The following is a 22708-nucleotide window of genomic DNA, read 5'->3' as shown; positions in this document are numbered from 1 at the left end:
CATTCCTAATGTCAGTATCACATCCTTGGTGCCAATTGTCACAATTTAATAAACAACTTTATAGTATTTTAAACTGAAATTATTCAGTTAAGCTCTCTAAAGCGTTAAAACATAATTGTCGTTGCCAACACAATCCAGATGCAAACTCAACTGTACACTAGGCTAGTATTAAAAGCCTGTATCTTACCAGACCAGTGTGCACATGCAGGTACATCTCAGTGGATCTAGGCAAAAAGATTTTCTATGGTCAATTCTATGTTCGGGTTAGAGCATTAAAAACATACTTCTAAACTTACACTCTCTTATTAGCTCTAAAGAAAATTCAAACATTTTGCAACAGATGTTTGTCTCTAAAGATCTCGCTTTTAAAGACATTGATTTCCCACCCAGAGTCACTTTCACATGTAAACTTATAGCCATTAGTTTTCACTTTAATTTACCATTCCGTACTAACTGCTGAGCTGTCATTCCTACATGTTAACATGTTAAGCAGAGCAGGTTCGTGGCAGGGAAGGGTATGCGTGAACACACTGCCATACACTGCATCCTGTGCCAGTAACAGACTTCTGACATTATTATGCAAACTAAATGTGAATGTTGATCGTGTTTTAGTGACAGTGCTCTCGTTGTTTTGAGGTCATTATCATACTGCAAGGCCTAAAGAAGTCTGTGTTGTCAAAGGAATACCCTCCCTGACATGTACTCTGCTCTTTTCTTTTCTTCCTTTGGCCTCATAAAACATTCTTTTTTTTCTTTTTTTTAAAGAAACTCATTAAAATAGTATTTAATTTTAAAACAACTTGGTACCATAAGTTAACAGACTACCTTTTGGCTAGTGGCTCACATCAGTTTCAGTATTTTAGTCAAACTTTAAGTTTAAAAGTTAGGAAAGCGGATTTAAAGTGTGGTGAAATGTGTTACTGTGTGTGCAGCAAAGCATTTGGATTTAGTGTTTGTGTGCACAATCTCCGTTTGTGCATTGGTTTTTGTTTCCACACTCTGTCGGATCAGCCCTGGTAAAGGGGATTTAACCCTGAACAAATTTAAAATATATAATGAGTCCTCCTCCTGGTTATTTATGCTGGTTTACTTAATACACCTAATGACTATAGGACTAAATCCTCAAGAATAAATGTAACCAGCAGGCACCTGAATGGTAAAGTAGTAGTTTTTGTAACTAAGCTGCTACAGAAAAGCCAGCAAGCTATCTACCAACCATTCTATCAGCCAGTATAGCAACAGCTATGAATGTTACTCAAGGCAGTTTTGATAAGAAACCATGTAATGAATGAAAATAGTTATTTTAATAATGTATCAATGACTTATCCAGAACAGAACCATTCTCAGACTTGACCAAGTTAAGAAAAAGGATGGGAAGATTTCCACAATCACTGATCAATTGTCACATTCATAAATGTTTAGTATCATCTCCAGCTTTAAGGATAAAATAACATAGATAATGCAGAAACTACAGTTCAAATCCTTTACTTTTGTGTTCCTAATAAATGTGCACTTACGTATTATAGACACACATTTAGAGTAACCCTGCCTATCAGAAGTAAAAACCCGGGCTTTGTTGCTTCTGTTCAAAAGTTCTTTGATTTAAAATGCTGGTGAGAGAGATTTAGAGGAATGTGGTGCCCCTGTGTGGAGTGGAGCAGCATTGCGGTTTTTATGTTACATTTAGGTTGAACTATGAGTTGTATATGGTATGAGTAGGTGTAATACTGCATCCCACAAGATATGCAAAAACAATGCAATAACTATGACTGTATACAAGGTTTCCCGAAGTAAACATATTTGTGAAAGTGGAAAAAAAAAAAAATATGACGATGTATAGTTTTTTTTCTTTTTACATTTTAACATAAACTCAGTGGTATACATGCCAGAGAAACCTAACATACTTGAAATCAGGTACATTACAGTGCAGTATAGTAAAGAGTATGTATTTATCTTTCTCGTGCCAGGGTGTTGGATCAGCATCTGCAGTCTAAATGTGTATTGAGACATCGACATGAAATTGGTGTTTTTTGCTTGTGGTTTAACTTCCAGCCAGTGTAGCCCCAGGATGAAAATCTGATCGTTTAGTTTGATGACTCAGCAGCAAAAACATCTAACTTCACCTCCCTGACTCACTATGTGTTTGACTGCATCTCTTTCTCCTGTTTATTTCCAGTTTTAAATGGGTTAAGCTACTAGGGTGTACCATCAGTATTGCATGAGGTTTACATGTTGACATTGAGCGTGCCGGGTTTTGCAGTCTTTTTGTTTTGATCAGGTTAAGTATCATAGCCCATTATGACAGTAGCTATTTCTATTTAGTGTACATAAGATTAAAGTCAGTATTTTTTCTCAAGATAAACATCTGTATGTATGGAGTATGGAGAGCAGGAGGGGTGTTCGGAAGATGATTTTGCATATCTTGTGTCCTCCGGGCTTTTAGTTGACTTTCTAAATTCTTAACCCCGAGAAGGACAGAGCTCATGTTTATATGGTTGTCCAACGTTGAGAGAGAATGCAAACTACAATATTTTTATTTCAGAGTTTAGACAGGTGTCACTTCTTTGCCTATGTGTTGACATAGTCTCAGATTTCAACGTTTATCTTTTCCTTGTTTGACATTTGGAAGATGGACCAGCAGTAATCATAATTATGAAATGAACCAAATTACCCGTAATTAGTAGTTTTGTTTTTTTACAAAACATTGGTGGATGGAAATCAAGGCTCAAGAAGCAGGAGCTACATAGCAGGTACACACCTAATTGCTTACTTGCTGTGTTCAAGCACAAAGTAAACAGTATAAACGAAAACGTCTGTGTCCCAATTCCATACCACACACTAATTCTGAGCAGTTTTTTAAGTATTTGGTGTGTTCAGATATTTACTGTATGTTAAAGTATAAGGGGGACTTGCAAGATTAAAAGAAGAATGGTAGAAATTGATGGAACATAGACAGAGATGTACTGACGTTTAGACCTAAATATGCTTTTCCCGAAACCCTCCCTGTCCACATCTTTTTAACTTCATGGTTTCTAAAACTAATTACAGATTAACAATATCAGTATAATTCAAATGGTAGTGTAATTTTAAAGTCAGTTTAATCGACATTGCATAGTGTAGTATAACAACAGCAAAAACACACGATATATATATATATATATATATATATATATATATATATATATATATATATATATATATATATATATATATATATATATATGTACATATGTATGTATGTATAGGTATATAGTTAAAATATATACAATAGGTGTGTAATATGGAATTGGAACACAGCTGTGTTTTTTGTCCACCCTGCTAGTAATAGTCCCTTAACAGCTAGTACTTTGACTAATCAGCAGTAAAAGCACAGGTGCAACTTATAACCTTAGACATGGCTTACTTCCATTTTATTGTGCCAGTAAATCGGTGTGCATCAAACCTCAGCTGTGGAGCTGGAACCACTAAATGGGAAGTCGCCATTATTAATAATATTGGTTACACCTGTGTTTTGCAAGTGTTGTGTGTGTTTATGTAGCTGTGGTCTCTGGCTCAGTGTAGCTAGTTAGTAGTTAGTTTATCAGGTTGCTAATCAGGCTGATGAGCTGCAGCTGTGTCCACAGTTGCTTAAACTACAGCCACACCCCTCTGCCATAAAGGCTGCAGGTCAAGTTCAAGTCATTTCCGCAAGTGAAAGCAAAAGAAAGAGAGATCATAAAGTAGACTGAAGACAATCTGTTGATGACAATGGGAAGCAGTGGGTGTTTGGTCTGCGTAAGAATGTTGGGTGGAGAGTATCTTTTGGGGATTGTTGAAGATTTTATTTCATCATGTTTGAATTTCAGGGTGATCTAAGTTCCTACACGGTGATTTATATATTCAAGGAATGTATATGCATGGGTTCTCTCTCTAGGGATATAAAGTATTGGACCTATTGGAATGATAATATCTGTATATCACCACTAGCCAATGATTGTATATTTTTTATACACCACATACCATATTATAGTAAGAAATATATGAATATATAATATTTAATCACCAGAATGTTATAAGGAAAAGGCAGTACACTTATCTGAGAATGTAGTTAGTGAAATGTTGGTTATGAAAATGTGTTATATGAGCCTACTGACTGAGGGTCAGTAAGAATTTAGTCCCACTTTACTGACTGTATTTTTGACCAATAAGGAACCAGCAGGGAATCATGTAGCCTAGTTATATTTACAGAAGAAGAAGAAACACTCTTATGTGTCAGCTGATTGCATATACACAATGGGCTTTAAGGTTGTTTCACCACCACCTTGGATGATTCAAATGACATAATTATCCACAGCTAAGCCACCTTGAAATCTATCCATTACCAGTGCTGGGACTCCAGAAGTAGACAGCCTCTTTGTTCAGCTTTTAAAGACACTAGGGTACAGAAATGAAAGTGGTTCACTTGCTACATTTCCCAATTTTACCTAACATTTTAGGCAACAGGGAGATCTGAAATCGTGTTTGAAAACGTGTTTGCTTTAGTTTTGTTTTATTGTGACGTGAGCTGAAAGTCAGTTAGCTGCCAGCAACCTGTCAGCGTAGGTCAAAGTGTGGACATTTTCCTACTGTAGCACCGAGAGACCTGTCTCTCTTTCACAAGTCAGTACACATGTGTACAAATACAAATGCATTATCAAAGCTATTAAAGACATCAAACCAAAAAAATCCACCCATTAAGGACTAGCTCTCTTTATGGTTTGAGCAATGAAAATCATGTAGCTTCTATTTTTTTCTTCCAAGAAAGGAATTAGAGGACTTGAACTATATAAGTGTAGATACATTCTTATTGAATGCAGGAAGAGGAGAAAAGAAGTTCAGCAGCTGACTAGTTCAGTGATTATGTGGGTTAATGCTGAATTTATTTAAAATGTATTCTGAATCTTGACATTAAGGATGTTAAGAAAACATGTATTTGTGTGGAAGAGCTGCTGTACATGACAGAGTACATTTCAAGCTGCAGAGTATTTAAACAAATGTCATTGAACATGCTTTAACAAAAATCCTATTTTACACATGGCATTTCAAAAAATATTAGAGTTATGTGTTTATCCTAAACTATAGACAGATATGTGCTCAATTTAACAGAGAGTTTAAGGCTGGAAAAGCAAGAGTTGTGTTATCCTTCCTGTCTTGGTCACTCAGATTCCCTCATATGTATAGATGTATGTTATATTTTCCTGTAAACCAAAGTGTTGTTGATCATTGTTTGATCCTGACAAACTTATTTTAAGAGGACTATTTTGAATATAGATTTTATTTTACTTTTTTCCTAAGTAAAAAAAAAATCAGCATAGGCTGTTGTAAGAATCAAATTAAATCAATCTAATTCAAATTTCCCTGTTCTGGAGAAACAAATTGTCTCTTTGTTTTTCTCTTGTACAGATGTCTTGACATCAATGCTGATGGACGCTTTGGGGAATGAAGCAGAATGCGAAAGGGAATATACTATAAAATACATATTATATTACAAGTGTCTTCTATTTTATATAAATATATATATATATATAGAGAGAGAGAGAAAGAATCAAACTATAGCTAATTTATTTGATGGCAAATGATAGTTTACTTTGCAGAGGATCAAAAGAAACCATATGAAAATAAATATAAATTATTTTAAGTTATTGGATGGGTGTTGGAGGCAAATTGATTGCAGTGTTTAAACTTTGATCAGTATTGTAAAAAAAACAACCATCTGCATACTGTGCTGCACTGGCTCATACTGTTTACCACTCAAACACTCCTAGACGTGTGTGAAGTCTCCACAGATCAGTTGGATTTGTTCTCTCGAGATGGTGGTGAGGAACAAAAAAATGATAAATTTTCTTCTCTTTTTCAATGAACCAAAATAGATGATATTTGCTTGCCTAATAGATTTAGAAATAGCCTAAACGATTTTTAGATACATAACCCACCCATTGTGTAGCAACACCTACAGCAGCACCCATATGTAAACATTTAGGACAACTGTCAGTATTGGAAGGACCTTGAAAGCCTTGTGTTTATCACTCATTCCTTCTTTTATCACTCACACACTTAAATCAATAAGAACTCATAAAGGAGATCCCTGTTTGCACATGTTAGAATATCTGAGTCTGCCACAGAGATTGCTCTTTGTGTTTACTTTGATGGAGAAAGCTGCACCCACAGCTTGTTGATTGAGGAAAGGACTTTTCCAGCTAGTGTTTCTAAGATTGACTTTCTTCAGGATATAACTTCAGCTAACAACTCTGAGCTCCTGAGGTGTGGCAGCAGCTCTACAATGCTGTGTTTAGCGGTAAAACAGCCCCTCTGTTGCACCACAGATGACTGTGCCTCCCTTCATCTACTGCTGTCTAATTTTATTGATAGGCTACTTATCTACTTAACATTGCACACACAAATGATGATTTCACCCCTTAAATGGGCAGCGATGCACATACATATCTGGAAAATTAAAGTATTTGAGAGTTAGTTAATTTATGTTTGGATATTTAACATCCCTTAATGAAAGAAAATGTCATCTCAGTTTTGTACACATTTATAAAGAATCAGATTTTAACTCTTAGCCAACACATAGGATCTCTACAAACATTGATTCAAAGTGGGTTTGTCTCGCTAAGAAAGCCACACTCGACCACAAAGAGTTAGAAACAAACAGGTCTTGTATGCCAGTGTGTGTAATGATGGAGTTGGCCCGTCTGAGAGCAGCGTCATGTACATTATCAGTGTTTTCTTCCGTGAGTTATTTCTTGCTGGTGTGGAAACGCCTCTTTAACAGCATGCAGGCGTTAACTAATTTTTCTTTACCCAGGCATGGGGATGCCGGCCTTTTGTCAGCCTGATGATTCACAGGCAGGTGGTCCACAGCTCCATATACAGTAGTGTCCGGCAAAGGTTTCCCTGTTCCTTATTTACTGGGTAAATGCCATGGCTATGTGGCTCCGTCCTCCACTGGTCAGTAGTGTCTTATGATCTTTTTTGTAGTCTTAGTTCACTACTCATGCAAAGTGTTAAAGGGCCTTTGACAGGATTGAGCTGTTTGTTATTATTTTGTATGGAGAGAGGTTTTCACACAGAGACCAATTTGTTGTAATATTAATATGTGACGCTACTGTTAAATGTAGTATTTAATAACAGCACTATTTATGGTCAAAAAAGTGAACTAGAGTGTGTAATTGTACTTGCGGTAGCTTTGGAGGCAGGTGGTCATTTTGTAACTGTTCTTAAAACATAAGCCACTCCCCCTCGACTGTGAGGGATATCATTGGTTCTGAGGTTGCTAAGTGACACTGGCCCAACATCATTTGGTTTCCTCAGTCACCATTTGTCTCTTCGGTGATGACTGCGCGGTCTCACAGTTGACACTCCCTTTTTTTTCCTTCTTCTTCTTCATCTTCTTTTTTTTCTAATGGAGAGTTCTTGATTTCATTTTTGTTCATTCACTTCATTTTACATTTTAGAAAGGGAAAGAATGCAAATGAAATAAATCTGAATATTAATTCAATCACTTTTTCTACTCCTATTTTCAATAAAAAGTGAAACGAAAAACCAAACAAAAAGTTGATTTGTAAATAAGTAATGTACAGTTTGTATCTGTAACTTGTCAGTCTGTCATTGGTGACAGAGTCTGTCTTGCTTATAACGCACGCTACCAGTAAATAAAAAAAGGAAAAAGTATATTTAGACTGTATGGTCCCTTGAAAGCAAGTTTTAAATTAATATCTGATGTATATTCCTGTAACATTGCATTTTTATCTGAGGAATGATGTTATTAAAAAATTGCAAATAAATTGCATTTCCTACAGCTCTGCTTTTATGTTTGTATTTCAGGTCATATTTCTCACACTGTGTCTTGATAGACCAAGGCCGGTAGCCAGCTAACGAGGTACTATAACCTGTCATTACATTTAAAGTTAATTATTTTTATGTTCCAAATAACCCACAGGATTTAAAAACTGAAAGATAATTTGTGCATCAAATAATTGTCTTATGTGTTCACCCTCGGAGCTTTTTTAATGTACACATTCAGCTTTGTGTGTGAGGGTGTTTGGGTCACAGTTTAATATGACTTAAGATAGTCGGCAATGTTGGGTACAGAATTTGGAGAAAAAAAGTTTTAAAAAAGGTGACACAAAGCAGAAGCCTAAAACAAAACAAGGACATCGGTATTGGTGCGTTGGAACCAGCTGCTAAAATGCACAATATTGGTAACTGGATGTAATGAAGAAACCTACGCAGAGGAATTTCAAATACTTTACTTTCCAGTTGTTACTACTGATTACTTACACTTGATTTGGGGTTTAGAAAAAAAACTAGACAAGGCATTATTTATGACTACATTCTCCTTTCTAACAACCTCACATTACGTGTCAGGTTTATGAGTTGCCAAATGTCTTTTCAGGTTCCCCTGCTGGGAAAATTCTTTCTCACAGCTTGGACACTTATATGGTTTCACCCCGTTGTGGCTGAGCGTGTGTCTTTTCAGGCAGTTCAGCGTAAGGAAACGCTTCGGGCACTCCGAGCACAGGTACGGACGCTCCCCTGTGTGAGACCGTGTGTGCACAATCAGGTGACTCTTGCTGGAGAAACCCTTCCCGCAGTGTGTGCAGGTGTACGGCATCTCGCCCGTGTGGGACCGAGTGTGCAGCAGCAGCTCCCCGGAGGACAAAAAGGACTTCCCACAGGTGGTGCACAAGTAATTCTTCTCCCCTTTGTGCATCTGCATGTGTCTTGTAATCCCTGCTTTGCTGAACCCTTTCCCGCAGATCGTACACAGGTTGCTGGGGCCTTCATGCAGGCGTTCGTGTTGCTTGAGCGAATAGTTGCACAGGAATCCCTTGTTGCACTGGCTGCAGACGAATATCCGTCCTCTCTTGTGGAGTCTCTGGTGCTGATAATAACCTGACGAGCTGGTGAATCCCTTCTCACATTGAGTGCAGCAGTAGGCGAAGCTGTGAAGCTTCATGTGAGTCTTAAGTTGATTTGGAAGTTCAAAAACCTTTTCACACTTCAGGCATTTGGTTTCTTCTTCTGAGAAGTTTTTGTTGACAGGTCGCGTGCTCAGGAACCTTTTGTCATCCCCCGTGGGCTCTTTCCGTCTACGTTGTTCCTTGTTTTCTAAGTTGTCCTTCTTCTGCTTACGTTCCCGCTTTTTTCTAATACAGCTTTTTGGTTTATGTTTCCTCTTTATCACGGAGTTGCCTTCTACTTTCTTTTTTCCACCGGTCACGTCTTTACTTCTCTGCTCGATCTTTGCTCTGCTTTTCCTCCTAGATAGTTTGTTCTGAACCGGAGCTCTTACGTGGTGCTCTCTCTGGATGTGCTCTTGGACCTTTCTCTTTAGACGGTGAGCGAATGAACACTGAGGGCAGATGAATAAACGCGATAGCGGATCTGAAAACACGAAAGCAAGAAAAACAGAAAGTTAGTAAAATAAGATTTTGGACCAAGTCTTATCTGCAACTGCAACTGATTGTTTCTAACCTGATTCCCTAATTGGCAACAAATCATCTCCAGTGGCATCTGAGCTTCGACTCGAGTATTCTTCTAAATCTTCCGATGCCGGAGTCTCTTCCTCATTGTCATAATCAGCGTCCTCACTGTAAGGCTCAGTAACCCGTTCCAGTCCAGATCGAGGAGGGAGGGCCAGAGTGGACAAAATGTCACCCTCACTGCTGGAATGAGCTGTTGGTAGAGGAAGGCATTTCTTATTTACACATTAGAGTCACTTGTTATAGTGATGGGAGAATGAATTCCTAGTAAAAATCTGAAAAGAAGTTGCATTTGTTGTCAAAGAACAAAAACAAGACAAAGTAAGAAAGAAAGCATAATAGAAGGAAGGAAACAAGAAAGAACTGTCTTTTCCAGCCTTGCTCTTTTGCACAGATGGAACTCTGGTCCTCTTGCGTTTTCTGTTAAACTTACCAGAGCTGAGTGTCCCTGCCTCTCTGTGATGAAGCAGCAGAGTCTTCAGAGCAAAGGGTTCCGACAGATGCTGTCCTAATTCTTCTGACACAGATGTTGTTTCTGTGAGCCATGCTGCAGTCTGAGACAGAGAGAAGACCACAGAGATACAGGTTGGCAAGAGAAACAATACTGTCTGGGCACAGACCCCAACGTAAACGCACAAAAAAAGAAAATCCAGTGACATCTAGACACATTTCACACTGAAAAACAGGAGGACCTGTTGTAGGTCTGGTACGGGCAGCAGATGCTCCAGCCTGGACAGGAACTCTGACACCAGCTGCTGCAGTCTCTGGTCAAAGTTAGAGCCGTAGTTTTCCGGAAACACCTCCTACAGAAACAGCCAAATTATCAACACATCGTTGCGTTAAATGGTTGGTGAATCTCTATCCTTTCCATCCTCTTGATCTTTAAGAAATATTAATTCCTCACTTACTTGAAAGAAGAAGTCCTTTTCAAAAGGAACAGTCAAAAGGTTCTGAACAAGACTGGCAAAGTTGGTGTAAGAGGTCTTCAGTATATCACCATTGGCCTGTTAAGAAATTGACAACAATACAGTTAAAAAAATAATATTTATTAAATGAATTATAATTAATAGTAATGAGGTTACAGATTATTCATTTTGGAACTCCATATTTTTGAGGACTATGAGAGAACGCCCTGGCTTTCTAAATGTGTGTTGTCGATGTTTAGTGTGTGGAACAGCTCATTTTCTTAAAAAAAAAAAAAAACACACCATCTGATCAGTGGAGCTCAGTTCAGCGCTGCAGGTGTGAATCTTATCCAGGTGATTCTGGATGGTCTGCAGGTTGGTGACGCCATCGCCACGACACAGCTCCAGAACCAGCTGCAACAAGGCAAAGGGTGGAGACCGGTAACTCAGAGAGCATGACACAGCAGGGGCAATTTCGGTTATAGGAGAGGACCACTGTACATGTAAGTGATAACAAGACACATAGGCCTACTAACATCCCAACTAAGAGGGCCCATAGAAGTTTACTCCTCGACGCAGCGGCCAGGGTCGACTAGGACCTGGGACCCTAAGCTTCTTGTCATTCCCTCTCTCTCCCATTCCAAGGCTTTTGCTGTCCTATCAAAATAAAGGCTGAGAATGCACTAAAAATGATCTTAAAAAAACCTTACCACTAGAATTACAAAAAAAAAACATTCATAAAAAAGTAAAATAGGAATAATAACTTTATGTGTCATAATTTCAAATGTGTCCTTTGGAGCCACTGAGAAAAAAAGGTACGAGGGCCAGTGAACGCAACATCTTGTCACCAATGGCATTCAGAGGTTTTGCATTATTAATTTAATTGAATACTTCTAACAAAGAAAAGGATCACAGTTCCGAGTAGCTATTCCTCACCCTTGCTCTCAGGCCCAGGATGAGCTGAGCTCTCTGGCTGGGACTCAGAAGATCTGGAACAATCTCTGTCGCCAAACAGATGAAGTCCACCAGCTTGTCGTACTGCATCACACTGTGCTGCTGTACTATCTGCCATATGAACGCAGACATTAGTCTGACTGGCGGGACAAGGAGATGTAAGGAGGCCGGAGGAAGAGGGGAACCTGCAAAGCACGATGGAGAAAAGCGTAATGGGATTAATGAATAAGGTAAATTGTATTTACAGAGGCTCAAATGACCATTAACAAGCGATTTGATCACAAATCTGTCCGAGGATAAGCTAACGTCAGCTTAGTTAATAACTGTATTAGTAACTGCATTATTTGGTAAAATAACTAGCTACGTACACTAGCCGATAACTGAATAAATAATTACCCAAACCTTTGCTTTTCCACGCCATTTCTTAGTTTAAACACGACTAGAAAATAATTCCACTTTGCATTCATCTGGACGAGTAGCTAGCTAAGGAAATACTCATGACTTCCGGGTAAAACGGATGTTATTAAATCGTCCCGTGTGCGATTTCCTTCAGAATAAAATGATGGATATTTAAAGGGAAGACTAAACACCCACACACACACACACACACAAACACACGATTCTGGTACAAGGACCACTGGTGGTACGTGAGCTTCCTCTAGCGGTAGGCAGATGAAATCTCTTGATATTTAAAATAAATCGAACTACATTCCTTTAAAAACCTGATACTATAGAAACACTACATTAATAACAAAACATAAACCAAAGTAATTTAAAGTAATTTAAAACAGGCTAAGTGCTTCCTTAGGTGTAGATATAAATACCATTTATATTATGGTAACTTAGTTTTGCTTTATTATTTAATTACATATTTAATTTAATTTCACATCGCTTACTTACTTAGCAATATTTTTCGTACCATGGCCACCCCACTTTTCTTTACAACACCTTTTATATAATGCCACTTTACATTCATTCAGTACTTTTTGCACATTATCTGTTTGTTTGCTTTTTACTGTGAAAAACTGCTCCTGTAACCAGTGAATTTCCCCACTGTGGGATGAATAACGTCTTATCTAATCTGATCTAAATGGGGTTTTTTTCAATATCAGCCTTCTAGATGTCAAGTTCATGAATGTAGTGTGCATACGTAGATAATTAGTTACGAGCTGGAGGGGCCGAGGAAGTACAGCGTCAACAATAATGTTTTTAGGAATAAACTGCCTCCTGGGTGAACTGTCTGCAGATGAACAGGGTAGGCCGATGCTACTCTGTTTTAACGTGGGCCACAATGGTGGCGCCTAAAGGCCCCTGACACACCAACCCGATTATTATTATGAGCAAGACTAACGCCTCTCAGAATCTGACGAAAGTCTTCAGGATCAGTGGAATGGAACACTGACTGGCCTTCATTCAGTTGCAATATGAGCAGTTCTTTGCCTTTTATAGAAGACAATAATAGTGTAGTGTATTCACGTGTAGACTGTGTTGAAATGGGGTGAAGGTGATTCACATTAAGAGTAGCAAGACATTGTTGCTGAAAATGTAATGTTACAGTGGACTGGGTTTAAACACACAAGTTCCACATCATTTGTATTAATAGTATTATTATCATCATCATCATCATCATCATAAGGACAGTTGAAAAAATACAGGGACATTTGCTTATCCAAAGATATGCTTTTACTATCACAAGTATAACATGTATGAATTATCAAAGGGAAAAGCACAAATACAAATATTAAGAGTGATTTGTGTGTGTGTTCAGGTTGTGCTCTTCAAAAAAGTCAAAAATGAGGTTTTGAACTCTGTTCTCCAATCGAAGCAGGAGATGTGGTGGCACCATCCGGAACTTTTGTTCTATGCTTTGGCAGGCCACTGCAATGAAGTCCGGTCTGCCCTCTGCAGACATTCTGTGAAGCGCTGCCTCTATCGTGCGCATCAGTCCCTTGGATCGGTCTGCCAGCGAATCATTGGGAGATTTCCTGCTGCGCTTTGCAGGAGGCCTTTGCGGGCTTCCAGCTGACGTGCTGGTGCTGGCTGACTCAAAGCTTGGGTCCAAAAATATAGATTCTGCAATCGGCAGTACAGAATCTTTCTCATCCTGATTGGTGTCCAAAGCATCAATAGTGGCGCCTAAACTGGTGTGAGTAGGGCCCGATGGTTCCTAAAAGAAATCACAAGAGGTGATTTAATATCATTGGATCAATGCAGTCATAACAAAAGCAGCACATTTTTGTCAGTTAAGCAAAACAGAACTGGGAAGTTCATGGATAAGAGTATATGTGAAGTCCATAATGAACACCACTTGGCCTTCATTCAGATGCCAAATGAGTACTCATTAACAATGGGAGAGAGAGTTCATACCGTGTGAGTGGGGTTAGATACACTTTCTTTCCTTTTCGTATGTGGCTCCAGAAACCGTAACCTCCGCAGTATCCAAAGCTGTCTGGGAGTCTTGTCTGTCCCAGAACTCCCGGATGGAGAGAGCTTGCGATAGCGGGTAAACTGTGTTCGCAGGGACTCCCACTTCTTCTTCGTCTCTTTCTCTGAAAAGTTTCCAGAGTTGAGTCATATCATAATATTAACGGTCTATGAGTCATATTAAGTGTCCGCGTCCCAACCTCCTACACAATAACACAATCACTCAGGTATGGCCTGCATTAATCGAGATTATTCTACACAATGTCTGCTAGTGAATTCGATGTATTTACAATGCAGGCTAATGTCCACACACCACAGGCTATTTAGATTAATAAAAGACAGGCAACGTTTCAACCCGGCCTGCGGTCTCTTACTGTCTTTCGTGAATTATGTGGAATGTACACACAATTATGTAGAAGATGAAAAATCTTACCTGATATATTTATTTTCTCCGTGATTTGACGCCAGCAGTCTGTCTTCACTACTCGATTAGAATAGTTCTTTTCAGATATGTTGTACAGCGGCGGCCTGTCCTCCACCATGCTGATCAGCTCCTCCTCGAGGGCGTCGGTCCACAGAGTCATGATGATCCAAGGTACAACACAATTACAATACAATATAATCCAAACGATGATATGATAGAATGTGTTGCCATCTTTGCCACCTTATTTTTCTTTTTTTCTTTTTCTTCTTCTTCTTCTTCTTCTTCTTCTTCTTCTTCTTCTTCTTCTTCTTAATGGTGGCTTGCAAACAACTTTTAGTTGCATACCGCCACCTACTGTACTGGAGTGTGAAACGTCAAGTCATTTTACAATTTTACTGCTCATCAACTCTGAAGGATCTCTTCTAAAAATGTAATTAGTTCCTTCCCAGTGGTTCTTACCTCTTCTTCTGATCCCAGTGTCCCTATCCGATTCCACTCCTGCCCTGCCTCCTGAAACCTATCTGTAAACACCTGTCTTTCCACCTCATTTAATGTGCAGTTCATTACATGTTCAGCATTTTCTTTAACGCCAAAGGTTTCACAGTTTTCCCTATTCTTTTTCCCCATTAAAAACAAGGTGTCATTTAGTCCTGTCTGATCCACCATGAGTCATTTGTCAATATTGTTATAATTTCCCCCCTTCTGTTTTTTTCTGTATAATTCTTTATACTGACAGATTTTTGTATTTTATATTATCCCCTTCCTTTTCGTGTGTTGCCATCCTGGTGCCATCACTGTTTATCTGGTAGGTTCACCATCGTCACGTCCAGGGCCAACACTCCACAAGTCAGATTGGTCATTGAGTCCAACTGCCCACTGGCCGATTCAACAAGTAAAATCGGCCAAAATGAAGGCCGACTGCTCCTCTGACTGAAGATGGCATGGAACACACCGAACAGACTCGAGTCGACGACCTCGCATGATAATCGGGTGGGTAATATTTTTCTGATGTGGTTAGCTTTTGTGCTGTAAATACATTGAGAACAACTGCCTACAGACTGTAAAAATAACATAACATACAGTGGTGGTTGTGCATCCCAGTGCATACTGGGAAATGACACTTTTTGCCAGTTGATTTCTTTTTGTGGACCTATTACCCTTTAGTTTATCAATTTCAACAGTCAAAAAATAAATCAAACGGAACCGAATACTGCAGCCCTGCAATAAATTCCCATCTTTGTGAAGCTCTGGGGGGAGTTGTTGAAATAGCTTTACGTATCAACAGGCCTAACTGGTAAAACAATCTGTGGCCACTTTTTAAAACTGTTAATGCTGCATGTAATAGAGTGACAATCATCCAGTCAGAGAATGTAGGTTCAAATGTCTTAGTGTAAGTAACAGACTTTTTAAGAAAACATTAGAATGTAGGCCTATAAATCAGTGGTGATATTAAAACTTTAGTTCATGAGCTAATTTTAAATCCAATAAGATTCATAATACTTATAATAATAAAAAGTATGGCCTACTTAAGTAAATCTGTCCACCTTGAAGTAAATAAAGGTTTTTGTATTACTTTTTAATGGCAAAAGAAGAACTACAACACAAAAACATGCAAGTATTCTAATGTATCATAATTATACATTAACACATCCAAAATAATAGCATACAAAACGTTCATAAAGTGGTTAACTGTTCCTGATTTTGCTCAGGGTCAATCCTGGGCCCTTTAAAAAAAGGAAATCAGGAGCCACTGCTGCTCCAGGTAGCCTATCATATGATCACCGGTAAGGGCGTGAGACACATTAACACACCCAGTTTTTTTACGCACGCCCTATCAGTGCTGGCCAGACAGCGCTTCGGCAGCTTGGTAACGTTACCCACTGTAACGTGGCGGCGCAAGTATTAGAAGGAAATCAGCAGCTCGTCATCAACGTTTGGTTTTACTTACGGAAACTCGTTTTTTTCATAGCCTACAGTTAATCGTTCTTTTTTGCGCAAAGTTGGATAACACGCGCTTGGATACTTGTCACCATGGGAGGAAGACGCAGAGGCGCACCTGGAGCTGGCGAGGACTACTCCTTTGTCAGTCCAGTTGTCAAATATCTACTGTTCTTGTTTAATTTTATTTTCTGGGTGAGTGTCTATTCTGCCATTGAAAACAATGGGTCACAAAGATCTCAAAGCGTGTGGTGACCTTTATTTACTCTGTGCGCAGGTTAATCATTGCGTGGTCTTGGCAAACCAAATTTGCTCTCTGGGAGCTTAATTTAAACTCTTTGCTGAAGGATATTTCTCAGGATTTCAGGTTCAAACTATGTTTACTACTTTTGTTAAAAACCCAAACGTGAGATCTTGTGATTGATTGTGAGATCTAGATTTTGTCTGCTGACAGTTGAAATATCCACTGTTTTGTGTAAGTTTGTTGTTCATTAACTTTGGTGTTTTACAAAAAGTGAAACAGTGTCCAGGAAAAAGGAAGAAGGAAGGTCGTCATACATGGCTGACACACACACACACACACACACACACACACACACACACACACACACACACACACACACACACACACACACACCAGGTGTTTTCTGCTCAGCAATGGGTCAGAGACCACAGTTTATTCTTATTATGCAAATCAGAAATGTATCATCTGATTTTGTCAGAGCGGATTTAGAGAGCTCAGAACCTTTTTTTACATATAACATATTGTTGTGATCTCAACCACAATGTTTCAAACAGCTGCACCCAGACAACAAAACTGCTGTGGTTTGATTTCAGGCTATAGTTCCTTTCATGACTACTTGGTTGCCAGGGAACATAAACATTTATTGATTAATATGTTTATGGGGCCCTGCACAAGTGGGTCCCCACTTCTCAAACAAATCTATGTGTTGACTGAGGGAATTACAAAATGTTATTCTTTTTTAAAAGTTAAGAATTTAGTTGAAATTTACCGCTGAGCTCGGCAGTAGGTTTTAAACAAACCAAAGTTCATATGAGTGGGTTTCAGCGTCAGGTGCTCAGGCATTATAACATAAGGAGATTTCTGACTTACATCAGTTGTTGCAGATTGTTGCATTAAACTTTTTGAGGTTTAGTGGAGACTTTTTTGTTGCTGCGAGCATAAAAGGCTGTAGAAAATGTCTGATCTTAAAAGAGAACTATTATAGTTTAAACATATTTGAACCTATTGAGAACATGAACTGACCAAAAGTTTGACGTTTTTTGGAGTTATTCTTTATAATATGCTAGACATAAAGTGTGTAGAGCTTTTCCTTTATCCATTTCCTTCTACACACCTATACCAGTGTGTCAGCCATGTTCATGACTTCTGGCCATGTACAAACAGGATAAGGCTGTGCAAAAACTTGAAGCTGTTTGACGTGGAATGTGTTGTCATTTCTGTTGCCTCTGGCTACAATGGGCTTTGTATCTGACATACCGATGATAACCGCAAATGCACGGTTGTCTTCGAGTCTAGAAATGTCATGGGATGTTTGTTATAATCGTAGTAATTAGCTGTTTGTTGAGTTGGTACAATGGCATTTAACCAACTAAGTGGATCAGTTATGTAACCAACACATGAATGGCATTTGGGGACCACTTAGTTTTAGCACATCATTTCACAAAACTGTTGCATTTCATTAGACTTCTACAAAAACAACAACATACGTTATTGCAAAGAAGCAGCCTTTCAGAACTGGCTTATCCACTGTGAAACTAAACTTTTACAAAAGGGGTAGAAAATCTAGCTTCGCCCTAGTCCAACCCCAAGAAGGTGCAGTGTCTGTGGTAACTGGATCCATTTCACTCGGGGTAGGAGGAGGGTTTCTGAGGGCTCTCTATTATTCAATTGAGACTGAGAGAGGAACGCTGAGTGAAAGGCTCTTTATTCTCTTTTACACTCTTCTATTAACTTTTTATTCTCAGTACAGCCTTGGCTGTGATTCATATGTTTGATTAACTGTTCTGGTGCGTGGGGCCCCTCCCTGGAGAAGTATGAACATAAAAATGGTTCTTCACCTCCTCTGCTGTGTGGTTTCCTGCCTATTTCTCCTTTCAAGATGCACTATGTACAAAGAAATCTTTTTTTCTCTATGTTCTCCTCAGGTAATATCTCTGGTGATGGTGTCAATCGGCGTATACGCGCGCATGATGAAACATGCAGGTAAACAATCCTTCACTGATGGCGCAGTCTTTCTTCATGTTGAGTGAGAAACAGTGGGAGTATTGAGTGTCAGGGCCTGCTTCCACTGCTTTCACCAAACAACACATTGGAAAAACTGCATACAAATGTGTGTTGTTCAAGAATGCTAACAAATCTGGACAAAGATACTTGAAAGCACACTTCATAAATGTTTCCTGTTACTGTTTGAAAGGAAATGATTCTGTTCTTCAAAACAGAAACTGAGTTACTCTCTTCACACCAGTCTTTGAACCCCTCTTTTCTTCTTCTCAGAGGCAGCTCTGGCGTGTCTGTCAGTGGATCCCGCTGTAATGCTGATGGTCGTGGGGGTCCTGATGTTCATCATCACCTTCTGTGGCTGTGTGGGCTCCCTGCGAGAAAACATCTGCCTTCTGAACACAGTAAGTCAGGATTTTTTTCTACTGCCGGGCTTCAGTGTATTCTGCATAGATGATTTTTCTTTACAGTGTAACAGTGCAGAGAGAGACATAGTGTATGACATGGAGTCAGATTTAAGCTCCGCCAACATGAGCTGCCACATCATCTCAGCAGTATCTTTATATTTGCTCAATAATAACAACGTTGTTTCCTCTTTTACAATTTTTGCAATCTTTGGGTGACTTGCGTCTTTTTCTTTTTTTACAATGTCTTCAGCACATTCTTTAGAGTAGGGGTGGTAAATGAAATCTGTAATCTAATGAATTAAACAGAAACAGATTGATTGTAGAGTGCTGTAAACATCCCTCTCCCTCTCCTCCTCCCTCCCAGTTCTGTATCTGTCTGACAGTGATCTTCCTGCTCCAGCTGGCTGCAGGCATCCTGGGCTTCATTTTCTCTGATAAGGTAATGGAACAACATGGAGGATTTTCTCTGTCTGAATAATTTGTGTATTTGCTTTTTTACATCTCCAACATAATCATTTTTACAAAAACTGTGCCTGCAATGCTTAATTCTCTGTTTTTAAATTACTCCTGGTGATTAATTGGTTGACTGAACTATAATAGGGTCAAACCTGCCATGGATACTTACATTTCTGTTATAACTGTGTTTTTAATACTATTGTTTTGTCATGTTTTTTTAACTAAATCCCACAGAAGGTCTAGATGCATTATATTGTTCTAATGTACTTAAAATCTAATCTTTTGTGAGCAACAAAACTTTACAATAAGACTGATGCACCTTGAAAAATGTACAAAATTTATTTATATAGTCTTTCTTGGGGGACTTTGGGGGGGAGTTAACTTTTTATTTACTGTCCTTTGATTGTGAAGAATGGTGCAACACTGTCCTCTCCTGGGCTTTGCCTGTAACTGCTGCAGGGTTGTCAGATGTGGTTTTGGTTCATTAGAAATGAGGATGTTTACATGAAGCTGGATTTATCATATTTGTTATCAAACTGTTATATAACCCTTCTGTGTCTTCATCATGCATATTTTTGTGCACTCACACATTTACACTCTGCCAAGGCCCGGACTAGAGTGACTGAGATGATCAACAATGCTATCGTCCACTACAGAGAGGACATTGATCTGCAAAACCTCATTGACTTTGGTCAGAAAGAGGTAAGGATTTATTCCAAATACAGACTTCATACCATAAACACTGTACGTCATCATCATTTTGTCATCATACATACCAGAGCAATAATATATGCACACCTCATTCACATGTCTTCTAATCTCTTCTATCTCAAATGTTTGTATGTGTCGTCAGTTTGGCTGCTGTGGCGGTGTGACGTACACCGACTGGTCCCAGAACATTTACTTCAACTGTAAGAAGGACAACCCCAGCAGAGAACGCTGTTCTGTCCCCTTCTCCTGTTGTATCATACCCAAAGACAAGGTCACTATCTTTACAAGACTGCAGTTATGTTTTTGTGTGAATGCTTTTAAATGTATTTATCTTACCTACTTATGCTTACTTGAGCAGGAGGTTATCAACACAATGTGTGGCCAGGGCATGCAGGAGTTGGAGTACATTAAAGCTGGAGACCACATCCACACCAATGGCTGCATAGACAAAATGGTGAACTGGATCCACAGTAACCTTTTCCTACTGGGAGGCATTGCCCTAGGACTGGCCATACCACAGGTAGGATGTGGTGCAAAGCATACATACCAAAACACAACTCAAAGCCCCTAACCCCTCTAAGAGTAGAGACTAACTCTTGTAGCCAGCTGCTGAGTCCTCTGTTTGTGTTTTCACTTCTGCAGCTGGTTGGCATCCTCTTGTCTCAGATTTTGATCAACCAGATCAAAGACCAGATCGAGCTTCAGAACTACAACCTCAAGCACCGTGCAGACCCGTGGAGCTAACCCATGTCAGATCAGACCAGATTCTGATGAACAGCACCAGAAACACGGTGACACCAGGAGATGGTAGAGGGGGGGGGGAGAGAACCACAAATGCCTGAAAAACATCTGTCATCTCTGGTTGGATTGACCAATTGGTATCATTGGTCTTGGACTTCTACAAAACAAGACTAGTGAAGAGCCAGCATGTGGACAAACCATGAATGTGCTTTCAAACACTTGGCATGGAAGTGAAGGACAGTACACATAAGAGAAACAGGTGGAGAAACAGGACTCTGTCACTACCTACTGGACATAGACAATGTTTGTAGTTACCAAACCATGCAGTAGTTGGTACAAGCAACGTCATTGTCATATTGACGGGATCACTGGCCTTGACTTAAGAACTGCAATCAGTATAATCTATTACAAATCTTTTTTGTGTGTCAAAGACACCAAATAGGAGTGGGCGTTAATGCATGTTTGTGTTTTTATTTTTTCCACTGTATCCATAATTCTGCAAATGTTAACTTACTGAAAAGGGAATTTTTTTTTAAGAACATGTATTGATTTTGTAGACTTTTTCTTTCAAAATAAAAGAGCGACAGACAGGCTGTCCTATGCATTCTCAGCAATGTTGCTTATCTAGGAGATACATCTTACATTTGGTTGAGGTTGTTTATGTTAACGTATTAGCAATGCGTACTTGAAATATAACTGTGTTTTCCATTTGTAGTTAAAATATGTGTCAAATAGAAAGGTCAACCTACTTGATATTGTTTTTTAAGACAAAGCATAAGTAATGCACATATGCTAGGTGGTATGTAGTGTTGTGTACTTTCACAAGCCTATGAATGTATTTAAAAAGTATTTACCTCTGGGCCCCAGAAATGCATGAATTGACCATTGTAACAGTACAGTAAAATAACCATTTTACTTGATGGGTTTTAAGGTTTTAATTGACAATTAACTGTAAACACTCTCTATAATAAAATGGCCATGTTAGGCTACTTGGTTTTCTTGCTGAGACCTGACACTGCACATGATGTCATTTCCTCCTCACATTCTAGCCAGCTCACAGCCTGCATTTGTCTCCATATGCTGCCATTATAAGTAAATGTTTGCCAAACCACATAGGCTTTGTACAAAGTCCTGTGTGTGTGTGTGTGTGTGTGTGTGTTTGAATCCTGTACTCACGTTCATATTTTTTTCAAAACAAAAATGTAAAAAATGTTCAACTAAAGCACAAAAGAAGTGGGGAATTCCCAGTTTCTCAGTAAAAAAAACTTTTTGATTTGATATCCTGAGGTGCTGTTGTGTTGTTTCATCGATGCGCTCCCCAGAACAGGTCAACTTTTTATTTTATGACCAATCAGTGGTTAAGGTTCTCTGACTGAAAAAAAGATTTATTTGAAATAAAAAATAAACCATTTTACCCTCTTTTTTTTTCTTGATAAATTACAAATCAAAGCGGGATTTGCTCTGAAAGCAAAAGAAAGTGTAGCCGTATTTTACTGTTTTTTGTTTTACTGTTTGATATGCGTTTCAGTGGAAATCATCACACAGCTATAAATTCAAGTATTTAATATTTGTATGTATAATTAGAGGAAAATCTTTGAGGTTCTCTACATTTTTCTTCTTTCCCAAGGGGAAGCTCTGGCAAAAGCTCTACTGTAACTGTGAAGAAGCATATACCAACACAACCTCTCATCCCCACCCCATTTCTCATCCTGGCAAATGAAAACCTGAGTTGTAAGGCATTCCCGGCCTGAAACCTGATGCCTGTAATCTTTGGGAGCAGAAACAGCCCTGACTGTTTGACAGTCTTTGACTTAAGTCCACAATCTAAACGTAAAATGTCTATCTTAATTAAAAGCTGTAGTAACTTCTCTTATTGTGATTTTCCCCTTTAATGCGTAACAAGCATTTGGTATTTCATTTAGTAATAGCAACTGTGTGTGTGTGTGTGTGTGTGTGTGTGTGTGTGTGTGTGTGTGTTTTTTTTATCCTTGAAGCCC

General features: G+C 38.9%; 3 protein-coding genes across 4 annotated transcripts; 1 reads left to right on the top strand and 2 right to left on the bottom strand.

Moving 5' to 3' along the window:
* Window positions 1-8254: 8254 nt before the first annotated feature.
* Window positions 8255-11879, bottom strand: LOC117938813 (zinc finger protein ZFMSA12A-like). 2 transcript variants are annotated; one of them, XM_034863720.1, is made up of 8 exons: window positions 11765-11879; window positions 11351-11553; window positions 10718-10828; window positions 10418-10513; window positions 10202-10312; window positions 9943-10063; window positions 9502-9702; window positions 8255-9411 (listed from the first exon to the last, which is right to left on the bottom strand). In XM_034863720.1, the coding sequence occupies exons 1-8, from the start codon at window positions 11787-11789 to the stop codon at window positions 8381-8383; spliced, it is 1899 nt and encodes a 632-aa protein (XP_034719611.1). In that variant the 5' UTR covers window positions 11790-11879; the 3' UTR covers window positions 8255-8380. The 2 variants fall into 2 exon arrangements, with proteins under 2 accessions (XP_034719611.1, XP_034719612.1); XM_034863721.1 differs by having other exon boundaries at window positions 11771-11879.
* Window positions 11880-13064: 1185 nt separating this feature from the next.
* LOC117938817 lies at window positions 13065-14501 on the bottom strand. The gene is made up of 3 exons (XM_034863724.1): window positions 14226-14501; window positions 13736-13917; window positions 13065-13535 (listed from the first exon to the last, which is right to left on the bottom strand). Exons 1-3 carry the CDS (start codon window positions 14374-14376, stop codon window positions 13110-13112), a joined length of 759 nt encoding a protein of 252 aa, XP_034719615.1. The 5' UTR covers window positions 14377-14501; the 3' UTR covers window positions 13065-13109.
* Window positions 14502-15989: 1488 nt separating this feature from the next.
* On the top strand, window positions 15990-21819 carry tspan33a (tetraspanin 33a). The gene is made up of 8 exons (XM_034863723.1): window positions 15990-16349; window positions 18324-18381; window positions 18673-18800; window positions 19168-19242; window positions 19866-19961; window positions 20113-20241; window positions 20329-20490; window positions 20613-21819. The coding sequence occupies exons 1-8, from the start codon at window positions 16248-16250 to the stop codon at window positions 20712-20714; spliced, it is 852 nt and encodes a 283-aa protein (XP_034719614.1). The 5' UTR covers window positions 15990-16247; the 3' UTR covers window positions 20715-21819.
* Window positions 21820-22708: the final 889 nt, after the last annotated feature.

This window comes from Etheostoma cragini, chromosome 23, assembly GCF_013103735.1.
Source record: "Etheostoma cragini isolate CJK2018 chromosome 23, CSU_Ecrag_1.0, whole genome shotgun sequence".
Taxonomy (NCBI): Eukaryota; Metazoa; Chordata; class Actinopteri; order Perciformes; family Percidae; genus Etheostoma; species Etheostoma cragini.
Note: the sequence above shows the minus strand (reverse complement) of the source record. Positions and strands in the feature narration are given on the sequence as shown.